The sequence below is a fragment of the Trachemys scripta genome, chromosome 5 (assembly GCF_013100865.1).
Source record: "Trachemys scripta elegans isolate TJP31775 chromosome 5, CAS_Tse_1.0, whole genome shotgun sequence".
Taxonomy (NCBI): domain Eukaryota; kingdom Metazoa; phylum Chordata; order Testudines; family Emydidae; genus Trachemys; species Trachemys scripta.
In genome coordinates this window covers 98,825,565-98,842,099 of record NC_048302.1, presented here as the reverse complement: position 1 = coordinate 98,842,099, position 16,535 = coordinate 98,825,565, and the positions used below count along the sequence as shown (strand labels likewise).

The 16,535-nt window shown below is 40.6% G+C and overlaps 1 protein-coding gene across 1 annotated transcript in view; it reads right to left on the bottom strand.

The window, feature by feature from the left end:
* The window catches only part of ARAP2 (ArfGAP with RhoGAP domain, ankyrin repeat and PH domain 2), a 217,483-nt gene that overhangs the window by 22,626 nt on the left and 178,322 nt on the right, over window positions 1–16,535 (bottom strand). The window contains exons 28-29 of the mRNA XM_034772450.1: window positions 3,689–3,828; window positions 2,037–2,119 (exon numbers count right to left, since the gene is read on the bottom strand). Coding sequence (XP_034628341.1) covers window positions 2,037–2,119; window positions 3,689–3,828 — 223 coding nt within the window. The remainder of the gene's footprint in view (window positions 1–2,036; window positions 2,120–3,688; window positions 3,829–16,535) is intronic.

Here is a 16,535-nt window from a genome sequence, read left to right as displayed (position 1 = left end):
TTACACCTCAAAAGCTATTGCAAGAAGTTTAATATGTGATTCTAATCTGAAAAGCATTTTCATTTAAAATGGCCTTATGGGGTTCCATGTTTATTGTCTCAATGATTTGATATCAACTATGCTCTATTTACAAGTTGTGACAGGACCTTTTCATCTAACTAGCAGGTCTGTCAACTCAGTCAAGCTGGGCTCCTTTTACCTCATGAATCATCAAAACAGCAACAAAGTTTCATAGATCAAATTATGCTCTCAGTTATGTCTGTGCTACCCCATACATTTTATAGTTTCAGTAACACCTATGCAACCTCATGGAGTTATACTTGGGTAATTTGTTGGAATTAATGTAACTTATTAGGAATTCTTTGATGATATACAAAATGGAATAGAATCCAGCTCATTCGGCCTTAGCTGTGTAGGTTCTGCAGGGCTGCTGTGAGTTTAAAAAAAGCATTTTTGTCACTAAAGTAAGAAAAGCTATGACTGAATACACACAAGGAACACAGCTGAGACAAGAGATGTCATTTTTACATGTTCACTTTCAAGAGGAACACTGATATTTAGTCCTCTACAAACACTTTGAGATCCTTTGATGAAGGTGCTATAACAGGCCAAAGTATTCCTACTAGCAGTGATAGGGACATGGATTTGAAGCAGGTGGGGCAACTAGTGAGGGCAGTCAAGTGAAGGCTTGGTTTCTAGAATGAAGTCAGGCAATATAATCTAATATATAGCACTGCCCCATTTCTAGTGGTGTGAGAGACCAGATCAATCAGCTGAGAGTTTGTAAGGCTGGGGTAAGAAAAATAAATCATAGAGCGGAGAAAAAAAAAGAAAGGTGAAATGGGACCAGACAATAAGATGGCAGAATGAGCAAAAACAGAAGGAAAGACAAAGTCAGCAAGAGCAAACGACCGCATGCACACACTGACACACACAATAGGGCAGAAAAGTTAAGAGGACAACCATATGAACAGCTCTGCAGTGAGAGACATTGGTTTGATGCCAGCTTCTGTCACCTCTGAGGCCTGGGCAGAGCCGGTGGAAGGATGTTTCGCGCCCTAGGCGAAACTTCCACCTTGCGCCCCCCCGTCCCCGAGCCCCTGCCCTGAGGCGCCCCTCCCCCCCCCCCCGGCAGCCCCCCCCCTCTGCCCTGAGGCGCTCCCCCCTGCGGCAGCCCCCCCACCCAATCAGCTTAGGCGCCGCAAGCCTGGGGGGGTGGGAGAAGTGACGGCGTGCTCGGGGAGGAGGTGGGACAGGGGTGAGCTGGGGCGGGGAGTTCCCCTGCGTACCACCCCCCGCCCCCTTGCTGCAGGCGGCCCTCCCCGTGCTCCTCTGCCCCAGCTCCCTCTGTCTAAATGCCGGCAGCGACCGGGGCGGCCGAAGATCCGGCCGCCGCGGTCGTTGCCGAAGAAAATGGCGCCCCCCAAATCCTAGTGCCCTAGGCGACCGCCTAGGTCACCTAAATGGTTGCACCGGCCCTGGGCCTGGGTGTGCGCTAAGGGACAGAGTGCTCTGCCTCTGAAGATAGGAGACCTACTAGTCTCCAGCAACTAACCTGACTCGGTCAGGAGTGCCACTAACTGACTTAAATACAAAGAAAAGTCACAGCAATGTGAAACCTGGAGAAGGAAAATCCTTCATTGAGGACCCAGGGACTGGCACCAAAGGTCAGGACTAGTAATCTTTTTTGGCACACTAAAGGTGTGCCCACCATTGGAATGCAGGATACATGCTACAAGACTAAATTGAGCTAGTAACAATTACAGCCACAACAGAAAACACACTTCAGATTAAGAAAACCAATCAATAAAGTAATTTTCTAACACAGAAGAGTTAACACAGAACACAGGACCAGACAGCATCAGAACAAGTAATATTATGGAGAGCAATTCCATTCAGAATAAGGGACAGACTTCACTTGATTTCCTGATTTTGTGTGCGCTTGTGTCTGTGCGTGTGCGTCTGTGTGGTGTTCCATCACAAAACTCTAGTATTTTGCTATACAGAACATAACCCCATTTCTTTTCTAATCTTACTTTGTTGGTGGCTTCATTTTCTTCTTCACTCCAAGATAAAGTTTCAGTGAACTGAGGGGCAGCACTTTTTCAGGTTTGCTAGTCTGTGAATGAACATAAGTTTCTAATTACTGCATTAGAAATGTACAAAACAGAATGGTTTATAAAAGCCCAATCCCCTTTTTTCTTCCTTTGGGGGTTCTCTATTCTTATCTTTTCATTATGGGTCACTATTTCTAATTTTTCTACCTCCCCCCTATCACCTTTGGGGAAATAATCAAACCTTACAGACCTAGTATAATTATATACGTGTATAAGGTATATGAGTTTCACAGCTCCAGCTTGAGGCTAGGAGATTGAAGTGAAGTTGAAAAATTTTCCAGTAGAAAAAAAAAGAGGCACATTTGAGTGTCTCATACATGGAGCATAAAGCCACATTGTCAAGGTGCTAAGCAAGGTTTTAGGAGCATTAATTAATGCTCACGTATGTGCCAATTTCAGTTTTTAGCACTAAGTATTTAGACCCTTTCTGACATCCTGTGGTCATTCTACTTACGAAATATATCTAAGGATTTATACAAAAAAAGGACATAATATTTCGTTTACATAATCTTACATTAGCTATTAACGCATTAAACTCTTCTCTAAGAAAAGGAGGATATTCCCCCAACGTATTTTAAGGAAAGTACAGTATATGTATAAATCCGCTGCACAGACAAAAACAGCATCAAGACCAAAAAAGCAATACTTTATTTAAAAGGTATTCTTTACCAGAAGCTATAAATGGTAAAATGAATCGAATAAAACTAATCATAAATACAATACTTAGTTTTATAATTTTGTATAAATTGCACACATTCAAAGGATTCTGCAAAGCACTAAAAACTTCTGATATATTATGGACCCAAAGTGGCAAAGCTCTTAACACATGCTTAACTTTATACATGTGACTAGCCCTGTTAGTCAATGAAATTGTTAATGTGTAGGAAGTTAAGCACATGTATGTTTGCAGGACTGGGCCTAAATCAATAATATAGGTTTACTTTTCTGCTTTTATTATTAAAAAGTTAAGTAACAACTTCATACTTTTTTTGGAAGGGGCAGGGGAGGGGAATAGGGAAGAGAGGGAAAAAAGATAACATTTACAAAACAATACACAGAAAAGAAAGAAGATAGTATAGTGAAAAATGTTATTTTCCAAAACTCTTCTATCATGACATTTTTAACAAAAATAATTTTAAAAAAGTTATTGTGCTCCTGTACCTTGCCTTTTCTAAAAGCCTTGAAATTGCAGGGCAAACAAATAAGCAGTTATTGGAGCTTTATAATACTTACAACACCCCAGCCTTTAAACAAGCTCTGTACATAAAACATAGGCTCTATACTGGCTTCTAAACTATACTGGTTTCTGGAAGTTGCTTTAATTAAAACAAAGTTTATCACAATACATAAACATAGCTAAATGAGCTCTTATATTTTCTCACTTTATTCCACTTTAACAACTCTAACATAAGCAAAAAATCTCTCTTCTAATTTTAATGCCTGAATTGCGTAGGCAAGCATAACAATTGCTGATTTGCCTGTCAACCAGTGTTCATTTTTTCATATGTAAAGGAAAGAAGTTTAAAGCTTAAATGCTCGTGATTAGAAGGGTGCAGAGTATGTGTTTATACCTTCATATCCTTGTAAAGAAGCAGATTTCCTTCCCGTAATACAAAATAACGCTCTTGAAATTTATTTCCAGACAGTAATTTTGATGGTTCTTCTTTGTATTTCAGATAGCCTGCTTTCACACTACCTTTTACATTCTTCTCTGTCAAGAAGATGAAAAGCATTTGGTTACAGTATTTTTAAATATTGGAAATCAACGAGTATTGAATTTTAATGTGCTTAGCATTATTATATACCAACCCTATGATACCAGAATGTTATTGTTCTAAACTTTCTTATTCAAAAGTTTATGACTACTATATTGGTGCTGAAAGATGTCCTATTGATAGCACAGACAGAGACCATGTAAGCTGTCTATACTGTCTCATCAACATACTTCAATATGAACATGGAGAGACTAAAATACATTTCTAGGAAAGAATATCCCAAAGCTTAGTTAGATCTTAGTTTCTTCAATGAGTCTAATACTAACTGATACCTTTTGTTGAATAATGTATTTTATCATGCTGGACTGTGGTAGGTCAACTTATTTCTAGAGCTGGTCAACAATTTTTGAATGTAATGTGGCGTGGGTAAAAACCTGCCTTTTCTGAAAAGTTTTGCAAATATTTAGGAATATATATATGTGTGTGTGTGTGTGTGTGTGTGTGTGTGTGAGAGAGAGAGAGAGAGAGAGAGAGAAAATTTGTGGCTTTTTAAAAATCCAAACCACTGCCAAAAATTTTCACTGCCAAAAATTGTGTGTTGTGTCAATTCAGTTATGTTTTTGAAAAACTGATTAAAAAGTGCTTTAAAAAAAGGTCTCTCTCAAACCCTGTGCAAGGGAAACAACTTTAAATGTTTGACATTTTTGCAAGTATCTTATTTATTTAACCTGTTCTACTCATTTCAGGTAGGTCAAATGTCAGCTGGCAATGACTTTTGGTCACTAATGTCTAGGCTAAATTTGAATGAAACTGCTAAATAAATAAATTCCATCGGGACTGATATTTTCTAAGTAAAAAGCAATTACAAAAAATGCCAGTGGGTTGAAGAGAGATGTAAAATGGGAATCTAGAATGTAACTCTATAGGTGCTACAGGCTGCCACAGCAACAAATTTGAATTTGGGGGAGCAAGACAACAGTGAACATTGTGGCTAGTCACGTTTAGATGAACAAAGGGTACTCTGCCTTTTATCTGGAAACTACTGTGAATGCACTGTACAGCAAACCTAGATTCCTGTGACTGGGACACTGCTGGAGTTGGCATTCCTTTCTAAAGTTACTGCCACAAGACTCACTGAAAGGATACAGAAGCCAGCAGCATATGAGTGACTTATGGGTGACCAGTAGTTAAAGCAGATTGCCAAGAAGGAAGGGGAGTAATCAGGGAGACTATGGGCAGCAGTGCTCCCTCATTCCCTCCTTCACACTTCAGCCCCTGTAGGGAGTCATATCCTGGTAACAACAGCTAATAATTCCATTATCCTCAAATACCACCACTCTATAAACTGAGTCAAGTTTTTGCAGAGTTATTTTTCTTCTGTTTAATTTACACATTTCTTAGATGCTTTTAGTCATTTAAAAAACATGTCTGCTCTTGTTGACCACCTGTAGAACTATACTGTTAATGTTTTTAGTGGAAAAAAACAATTATGTTATATGTTTTTACATTGTTGACTTGTTTTCAATAAAATTTTGATTTATGTTTTGCAAAGTTGATACACAAATTGCAACTCATCAAGAAGTGACAGAATAATATAGCTGTAAAATATAAGGGGAAAGGACATAATATTTGAAATAAATTCTCAAAAAAGTTTTAAGCAAATCATACATGAAAGTTAATCAGGAATACAGCAAAGAGAACTAATTCATATATAGGTACCATTTAGTTACAAAGATGGTGATACTTAAAGAACAATGCCTCACAGCAAATGACACAGTTAATTATATTTGGGAACTAGTGATTCCTACATTATATCATGATCAGAATCATCAAATTCTTCTATATGCATGCATTCCTTTGTACAGGTAATCATGATATCAAAGTATGACACAAAATGTAAAAATTTGGTATTACAACTGATAAGCCAGAATTAGGAATCTACTTGTAATATTGAAGGAGGCAGTAAAATGCATGGTCCAATACAGTTTCTAATAATATAAAGAAATTACTGCACCATTACATTTCTTCAACATTCCCCAGTAATCCCAAAATTACTATAATTTCCTAATTTTGCAATATTTTTAGTAAGTCAGTCATGTGACAAGGAAATGTCTATCTTATTAATATTTCAACAGGAACTTTCATACTGTACATTTGTCTCTCATACTCACTGCTTATAAGACTATTTTTACATTAAAATGAGTCAAGTTTGGCATACCTGATCCAATACATTAAAACTTACTAAAAAAACTGGAATTGCTGGTAAAACAGAAGCTAATGGGTACTTATGTTCGACTGTTAGGAAGAGAAAATAATTTACCATCTTAATATATAACAATCAGTGCTGTTATACATATGGGGGAATGTGATGGGGAGTGCAGAAAAATGGAATTCCTCATTTTTTCCTCTTGTCTGTATATGTTGCAGTAGTGCTTGTAACTATACAGTTTTCAATGTCTGTTCTCTTCTTTATGTTCTTTTTTTTTTTGAGTCCTTTAAAAATTTATACCATATATTAATAAATGAGGAAAATTGTTTCCATAAGTAAAACCTTCAAACTAATTAATATTGCCTGTCTAATTTATATATATATATAAAAATTAGAATATATATATATATATTCACACATACACACCTCGCTTGACAACTATACACGCACACGCACGCACTCTGTAATTGGGTCCACATGGATGGACTTCGGGCTTATGTGAATCTCCATCAACTTCACTGGGGTGAAGTGTGAGTATGTAAGGGTTCAGGATCTGGACCTTGCCTGCGGGTGTGGTATTTGGTGGGGCCAGAAATGAAGGGTTCTGGGTGCGGGGGGAGGGGGGGGGTGAGGACTCCAGCTGAGGGTGCAGGTTCTGGGGTGGAGCCGGGGATGAAGTGTTTGGGGTGCAGGAGGGGGCTCTGGCCTGGGGCCAAGGGGTTTGGAGTGCAGGAGGAGTCCGGGGTAAGTGGTTGGGATGTTGGGGGGTGGGCTCCGGGAGGGAGTTTGGGTACGGGAGGGGACTCCGGGCTGGAGTCCCCTCTAGGCTGCAGCTCCCAGGAAGCAGTCACCAGGTCCCTGCGGCCCCCTTGATGCATGGATGGCCAGGGAGGCTCTGCGCACTCTCCTCGCACCCACTGGCTCTGTCCCCACAACTTCCATTGGTTGCAGTTCCTGGCCAATGGGAGCTGTGGAGCTGGCTATCGGGGCGGGGGCAATGTGCAGAGCCTCCCTGGCTGCCATGCATCTAGGGGCTGCAGGGACATGGCGGCTGCTTCCGGAAGCCACACTGCACTAGGGCAGGCAGGGAGCCTGCCTTACTTCTGGTCCCACAATGCACCACTGACCGGATTTTTAATGGCCCAGTCGGCAGTGCCGACCGGAGCCGCCAGAGTCCCTTTTCAACTAGGGAAGAACTAGTAGGGGAAGCAAAAGTGGATGGGAACCTGGGAGGCAGTGACCATGAGATGGTCGAGTTCAGGATCCTGACACAAGGAAGAAAGGAGAGCAGCAGAATATGGACCCTGGACTTCAGAAAAGCAGACTTTGACTCCCTCAGGGAACAGATGGGCAGGATCCCCTGGGAGAATAACATGAAGGGCAAAGGGGTCCAGGAGAGCTGGCTGTATTTTAAAGAATCCTTATTGAGGTTGCAGGAACAAACCATCCCGATGTGTAGAAAGAATAGTAAATATGGCAGGCGACCAGCTTGGCTAAACAGTGAAATCCTTGCTGATCTTAAATGCAAAAAAGAGGCTTATAAGAAGTGGAAGATTGGACAAATGACCAGGGAGGAGTATAAAAAATATTGCTCAGGCGTGCAGGAGTGAAATCAGGAAGGCCAAATCACACTTGGAGTTGCAGTTAGCAAGAGATGTTAAGAGTAACAAGAAAGGTTTCTTCAGGTATGTTAGCAACAAGAAGAAAATCAAGGAAAGTGTGGGCCCCTTACTGAATGAGGGAGGCAACCTAGTGACCGACGATGTGGAAAAAGCTAATGTACTCAATGATTTTTTTGCCTCTGTCTTCACGCACAAGGTCAGCTCCCAGATTGCTGCACTGGGCAGTACAGCATGGGGAGAAGGTGACCAGCCCTCTGTGGAGAAAGAAGTGGTTCGGGACTATTTAGAAAAACTGGACGTGCACAAGTCCACGGGGCCGGATGCGCTGCATCCGAGGGTGCTAAAGGAGTTGGCGGGTGAGATTGCAGAGCCATTAGCCATTATTTTTGAAAACTCATGGCGATCGGGGGAGGTCCCAGATGACTGGAAAAAGGCTAATGTAGTGCCCATCTTTAAAAAAGGGAAGAAGGAGGATCCGGGGAACTACAGGCCAGTCAGCCTCACCTCAGTCCCTGGAAAAATTATGGAGCAGGTCCTCAAGGAATCAATTATGAAACATTTAGAGGAGAGGAAAGTGATCAGGAACAGTCAGCATGGATTCACGAAGGGGAAGTCGTGCCTGACTAACCTAATTGCCTTCTATGATGAGATAACTGGCTCTGTGGATGAGGGGAAAGCAGTGGATGTGTTATTTCTTGACTTTAGCAAAGCTTTTGATACGGTCTCCCACAGTATTCTTGCCACCAAGTTAAAGTAGTATGGGCTGGATGAATGGACTGTAAGGTGGATAGAAAGCTGGCTAGATCGTCGGGCTCAACGGGTAGTGATCAATGGCTCCATGTCTAGTTGGCAGCCGGTTTCAAGTGGAGTGCCCCAAGGGTCGGTCCTGGGGCCGGTTTTGTTTAATATCTTTATTAATGATCTGGAGGATGGTGTGGACTGCACTCTCAGCAAGTTTGCAGATGACACTAAACTAGGAGGCGTGGTAGATACACTAGAGGGTAGGGATCGGATACAGAGGGACCTAGACAAATTAGAGGATTGGGCAGAAAAAAACCTGATGAGGTTCAACAAGGACAAGTGCAGAGTCCTGCACTTAGGACGGAAGAATCCCATGCACTGCTACAGACTAGGGACCGAATGGCTAGGTAGCAGTTCTGCTGAAAAGGACCTAGGGGTCACAGTGGACGAGAAGCTGGATATGAGTCAACAGTGTGCTCTTGTTGCCAAGAAGGCTAACGGCATTTTGGGCTGTATAAGTAGGGGCATTGCCAGCAGATCGAGGAACGTGATCGTTCCCCTTTATTCGACATTGGTGAGGCCTCATCTGGAATACTGTGTCCAGTTTTGGGCCCCACACTACAAGAAGGATGTGGAAAAATTGGAAAGAGTCCAGCGGAGGGCAACAAAAATGATTAGGGGTCTGGAGCACATGACTTATGAGGAGAGGCTGAGAGAACTGGGATTGTTTAGTCTCCAGAAGAGAAGAATGAGGGGGGATTTGATAGCAGCCTTCAACTACCTGAAGGGGGGTTCCAAAGAGGATGGAGCTCGGCTGTTCTCAGTGGTGGCAGATGACAGAACAAGGAGCAATGGTCTCAAGTTGCAGTGGGGGAGGTCCAGGTTGGATATCAGGAAAAACTATTTCACTAGGAGGGTGGTGAAACACTGGAATGCGTTACCTAGGGAGGTGGTGGAGTCTCCTTCCTTGGAGGTTTTTAAGGCCCGGCTTGACAAAGCCCTGGCTGGGATGATTTAGCTGGGAATTGGTCCTGCTTTGAGCAGGGGGTTGGACTAGATGACCTCTTGAGGTCCCTTCCAACTCTGATATTCTATGATTCTATGATTCTAACTGGACATTCTGGTTGAAAACCGGTCGCCTGGCAACCCTAGGAATAAACAGGAATTCAGTCCTCACTCTTCCAATCCAAATGGAATTGACAAATTATTACAATTATATTCATAACATTGAGATTCAATAATAACTTGAATCCCCTCACCCATCAGCTCAAATTGAGAGAAAATAAAGTCACAATTATATTAATAATAAATAATAGGAATCCTAGGACTCGAAGGGACCTCAAGAGGTCATCTAGTCCAGTCCTTGCACTTAAGGCAGGAGGTGACTATCTAACCTGCTCTTTAAAATCTCCAATGACAGAGATTCCACAACCTCCCTAGGCAATTTACTCCAGCGCTTAACCGCCCTGACAGTTAGGAAGTTTTTCCTAATATCCAACCTAAACCGCAATTTAGGCCCATTGCTTCTTGTCTTGTCCTCAGAGGTCAACAATTTTCTTCTTCTCCTTGTAACAACCTTTTATGTACTTGGAAAGTTATGTCCTCCTTCAGTCTTCTCTTCTCCAGACTAAACAAACCCATTTCCCCCCATCCCCAATCTTCCCTCATAGATCATGTTTTCTAGACCTTTAATAATTTTTGTTGTTCTTCTCTGGACTTTCTCCAATTTGTCTACATCTTTCCTGAAATGTGGCACCTAGAACTGGACACAATACTCCAGTTGAGGCCTTATCATCTGAGAGTAGAGTGGAAGAAATTACTTCTCGTGTCTTGCTTACAATACTCCTGCTAATACATCCCAGAATGATGTTTGCTTGTTTTGTAACAGCATTACACTGTTGACCCATATTTAGCTTGAGATTCACTATGACCCCCAGATCCATTTCCCCAGTACTCCTTCCTAGACAGTCATTTACCATTTTGTATGTGTGCAACTGATTGTTCCTTCTTAAGTGGAGTACTTTGCATTTGCCCTTATTGAATTTCATCTTATTTACTTCAGACCAGTTTGTCCAGATCATTTTGAATTTTAATCCTATCCTCCAAACCATTTGCAACTCCTCCCAGCTTGGCATTGTCTACAAACTTTATAAGTGTACTCTCTACTCCATTATATAAATATTTGAATATAGAGGATACCCAACTCCCATCATAGCAAGAGGATTTAAATTAATGGTCACAACTTTTCATGATCACAACTTAATCACAAAAAATAGATAGATATTAGGTTGCTAGTCTGCTGTGACTGCTGCCTATCACCAATCCAAGTAAACAATGAGACAATATTGTACTCCCTTTCTGTCTGTATCCACTTATTGTCTCTTGTCTTATACTTAGATTGTAGGTTCCTTGGGGCAGGGATCATCTTTTTGTTCTGTGTTTGTACAGCATCTAACACAATGAGGTCCTAGCCCATGACTATTGCTCCTAGGCACAAAAGTAATACAAACAATAAATCATAATAATCAGGATTATTTCTTTGTTCTGAAGTTTGTCTTTAAACTGATAAAACCACTTGTTCTAAAATCAGTAACCCTCTTGCCATAACAAACCTGTCAAAATCTCTCTCTCAGTTCTATCAACTGATTGACACACGGAGCTTTTTATCCAAATCTTAAGGGAAATTGCTTCAATTCTATACCACACAATTTATCCTTGAACTGACTATTTTCTATATTCTTTGCCTGCCACTAATTGGGTGTCTGATACTGAAATTAAACCTAAAATAATTTCAGTTTTTGTCTTAATATGGGAAATTCTCATTTTAGAGGAAGAAATAAAGACTTATTAAATACAAGTGAGCCTTACTATTATCTCGTCATAAAAAAACAAAACAAAACAAAAAAAACCTTACAGCACACACTTAGGTTTTCCTCCTTGCTACTTGAAAGACCTGAATCATCTCTTGTTACAGACCTCATCCTTCTGCTGTCTAAATTTATTAGACATGCTAACAGAGAAGGAAAAACTAATGGTCACCAAGGACATTACTATATATCCATAATTAAAATCTCTGGTGGGTTCCATGTATAAAAATCTGAGGACATTATACAGACATTTGATTCTTTCTGTTAAAAAAATCTTTGCCAAACTCATGACCAAAGGTAGGAGTTTTTATTTTTTATATATATATATATATATATATATATAAACACCATCGGTCTTTATAGTCTGAATAAATGAAAATTCTGAATGGCCCAATCAACAAACAAGATATAAAGGAGGCTAGTCATCACAAAAAAGAAAATTAAATGATAAAGCCTCCATATCAAATGATTTTGGCACATATTAATAAATATAACTTTTAAATTAACCTCTTTCAAATGTATCAAGCAGCTTTTGATAAGTAATTTCCTGGATCTTTCAATACTATCAATTTCTATTACATATAATTAATTAATGGAGATATCCTATCTCCTAGAACTGGAAGGGACCTTCAAAGGTCATCGAGTCCAGCCCCCTGCCTTCACTAGCAGGACCAAGTACTGATTTTGCCCCAGATCCCTAAGTGGCCCCCTCAAGGATTGAACTCACAACCCTGGGTTTAGCAGGCCAATGCTCAAACCACTGAGCTATCCCTCCCCCCCATTTTAGAAAAATGCTGTTTCTAAAAACCTTACCCCTCTCTTTGGTAAATGCAGACTTTTGGTGACATGGCTAAAAAAACCTCTTCCTGAATCTAATATACCATAAACAGAGATGGCTCAGCAAAAGTGGAACATCAAAAGAGCCTTATGAATAACTTGGGTGCCAAACACTCTGAGCTGAAATTAATTTTAGTTTTATAGATGCCAAAAAAGGCATTTGAGAGAGTCATGGAATTGCTTTTTTGAATCCCTGTGACGAAAAGCATCCGGGTATTCATACCCTATGCGCCACTGTCATAATCTTTGTACAAAATCTGCCTTGAGAGGTACCATTGCTAACGATTTATTAGTTTTCAAATGGTACCTCATCTATATACACATACATATTTACATGTAAGTGGTAAACAGGATTCTCAATACAGCAGGAGAAGGAGATGGCAGAAAACAGAACAATTTATATTTTAGCAAACACAAGTGGGGAAAGGAAGAACATGGAACCTCCTTCATCACCAGACTCCATGTCACCTTCCTCACTTTTTGGAAAAACTTTGCTTGAGAAGTAACCTTCAGAAGAATCCACTTCAAAGGTTCACTGGAATATAAAAGAAAGGCAAAAAATCCCAGTTCTCTCTTTCACCTAAGACGACAAAAGCATCAGCACCTCTGGCCCTCTCCAACCAAAGAAAGGGTCAGTAACTATCTTACTGAAAGACTGTAGGTGAGAAAGGCCAATTTAAATGATGCCTTGCTAGATTAAATTTTAGACTTTTAGATGCGTGTTTCCACTTAATTTGCTTGTAACCATTTCTAACTTTACCCCTTATACTTGAATTCACTTAAAATCCTACCTTGTTTTGTTAATAAACATTTGATTTTTAGTGTAATCCAGTGCAATGTTAAAAATTAACTGTTTGGTAACTGCAGTTCAATTAATAAACTGCTGAATATTGATTCCTTATGGGGGCAAGGGATCTTAATAACCGAACTGTCCAGGAGAGGGCTGGACTTTGCAGAACACACGTTTTTGGGGGAAAATCTGGGACTCAGAAAATCTGGGGTCACTCTGTTAATAGTAACCAAGGACTCTGGAAGCCTGAGTGTGACTGGTGTGTTGCTGGCAAGCTGCAGGGGTCAGAGCTACTGGACCAGGGTTGTCACTATACAGACACTCAGGATGTGACTTGCATGCTGGTAGGCTGTTTATGAGAGACCCAGGTTGGCAGCTACAGCAACAAAGCATCATGAGGCACCCAAGGTTACAGCAGTGACAAATCTGGACTGCATCCCATTGACAAGCCCTTTGTATATTTGCTGTTGGTGGTAACTTTGCACAATGGATCCAAATTCTAAGTTCTGCTCCCAAGGGACTTGTCTCAGTTAATAACTAAAATTCCCCTGGTTTGGTTATTTGAGAAAAGATACTAAGCCCATTCTTCATTTTATTTTTGTTCTACAGAACCAGTGGCTGTATATTTTCCCCTGTTTAATGGTGCCTAGGTGAGAAGAGGCCACTCACATGATTTCTGTATATGCTGCTTTCCACCCTCCTCTTTATTTTTAGTCCAAACCAATTTTCAATTTATAAGTGTAGGATTCATTACTATACCCTTTGTTAGAAGAAGTGGGGAACCTTCTCTGCTTTGAATCACACTCACATTAGGGAAACTCTTTGAAGATGTACAACTATGCTATTTTTGTTGGCTCTTTAAAGGGAACTAAATTGACTTAAGTTCTCAACATTTCAGAACCATTATTTATACTCCCATGTCCATATCATTTAGTGCTGATGGTAAATCAAAGTTTCATCAGACCAGTTATAACCAATTACCAAAGAAATGGAAATTAAGTTTAGCCAAGCTACAGCATTAAGGGCAATTAACAGAGCCAATTACAAGGTCTGAGCTATGCTAGGAACGTCACTGCTACAAATGACAAAGGCACACAATACAGAAACTCCAAATAAAAAAATGGAATCCCTCCTTGAGTTCAAAGTGGTTGAAAGAAATTTGAGCCAGATGAAGATGAAACACTGGGTGTTTGATCAGGCCACACCAGAAAATAAAACGGATTCAGTAATAATGTTAAAGTGAGGGCTTCACCTTTATTAACTGTAAGCGGAGAAAAAGGGAGTGAGAGAAAAGAAGACATATGCCCACTGAAAATACCTGGCATTTATTTGGGCCCAACACAAATAAATGGCCTCATGCCAAATATTAAATAGTTAGGGTTGCCCCCCACCCTTCAGCATAATTTCTAGGATTTAATCCATAACCATGAATGAAAGTACACATGAATGGTACCTTAATCTGCAAAGACATAAGGTCTCTCCTTCCTCCTCCAGGCTAATGGATCCCACCAGTTATCTCCTCCTTCTCTGCCCAGGAACAATCTCCCTGCACATTCTGGGTAGGAAAGCCACAGAGAAGCCAAGTCAGCCCCTCCCTTCTGCACTCCTCTCAGGATTCCACAGGGTGGCTTTCCCTTGCTGGTCTAATCAAGGATGACTACGAGCCACCAATGTGATATGGCCGTGAAAAAAGCTGATGCGGTCTTGGGATGCATCAGGCGAGGTATTTCCAGTAGAAATAAGGAGATGTTAGTACTGTTATACAAGGCACTGGTAAGACCTCATCTGGAATACTGTGTGCAGTTCTGGTCTCCCATGTTTAAGAAGGATGAATTCAAACTGGAACAGGTTCAAAGAAGGGCTACTAGGATGATCCGAGGAATGGAAAACCTGTCATATGAAAAGAGACTCAAAGAGCTTGGCTTGTTTAGCCTAACCAAAAGAAGGCCAAGGGGAGATATGATTGCTCTCTATAAATATATCAGAGGAATAAATACCGGGGAGGGAGAGGAATTATTTAAGCTCAGTACCAATGTTACAATTGATTTTGCTTGTATCATTGACTCTGCTTCATTATTAAGACAAGGCAAGAAAACCATAGAAATATTCCTTAGCATTTTTCAGTTTTTACAATGAACAGCAAAACGTGAACATTTCTGAAATGGTGCCTGTTGTGCTGGTAACAAATTGACATTAAATCATATTTGATTTATTTTAATTATTTCCTTTTTAGATCCCAATGTTAAGGTGTATCGGATGTAATGAATGTAGCAGTAATGCTGGAGTTGGAAGTCTTTGCGATTGATTTGGAAGACATTTGTTCAGACAGAGACAAAGTAAACTACCCCAAATCTATCACCAAGTACACTCTACATAAGTAGTATTTACAAGTTGGTTGCTGCAAGACACAATTAAGGAGAGAGAAAAAAAATACCTCAGAGTTTTAGTCACTGAAACATATTCACCATGGAAAAGCTTCTTAAAATGGCAATCCTAAATTCAAGAACAGTTCCAGCAGTAATGCAAGAGATTATTTAGCTGTGATAATAGTGCCATGATTAAGACTACAATTTGCAACATTGCAGAAATATTCTGAATCCAAATCAAGCAAGAGCACTCACTAAATCTGCTTCTTAAATACACTTTTATTACTTTAACATCTAAACTACTTTAAATATCCCCAATTAATTTACAAGATGCTTGCCTGTAAGCATCTAAATACAGTACCATTAAATCAATATGCAACATTAAAATAAAATGAAGACCTGAACCAACGAGCATTGTAGCCACAAAACCAATGTATCTGGCCCAAGTCAAAATGCATAGAACTGAGGCAAGCTACCCTATCAGATAATGGAGATCCATTCCAATTGAACATACAGAGACGAACAAAGAGGAGTTATGTAACCCATACACCACCTGGGTGCGGTGCTCTGTCCCATGTAGTAGCACCGAGACCACTTAGAGGTTAATGAGTCTGCTACAGCCTTAGCTAACAGCCACAGGGCTTTTTGCTCATGCAGTAGACACTCATGCATTTAGCTCCAGAAGTCCCAGGTTCGATCCTGCCTGCCGACGACCGGGGTTTGTTGGTGTTACAGTAGCACACACAAAAATGTGTCAAAATAAATAAAAAGTAAGGATAGTTCTTCTGAAGTAAGTGTAAATTGCACACCTCCAGGTTAAATTACTGCAATGACCTATATTTGGAAATGAACCCGAAGGGTATGTCTGGATCGGCGGGTAGTGATTGATCTATCAGGGATCGATTTATAGCATCTAGTGTAGGCGTGATAAATCGATCCCCGATCGCTCTGCCATTGACTCCAGAACTCCACCATGGCAAGAGGCAGAAGCGGAGTCAACGGGGGAGCGGCGGCCGTTGATCCTGCACTGCGAGGACGTGAAGTAAGTGATTCTAAGTCGATCTAAGATACGTCTACTTCAGCTACGCTATTCTCGTAGCTGAAGTTGCGTATCTTAGATCGATCCCCCCCCAGTGTAGACCAGGCCTCAGACAATGAAGAAACTCCATTAGATAAGGACACAGTGGTTCACCTAATGACCAACAAAGGCAGATGAAAGCACCTTCTTCTCATGCTTCATTCACTTCACTGGCTACGCATCAAACACTAAG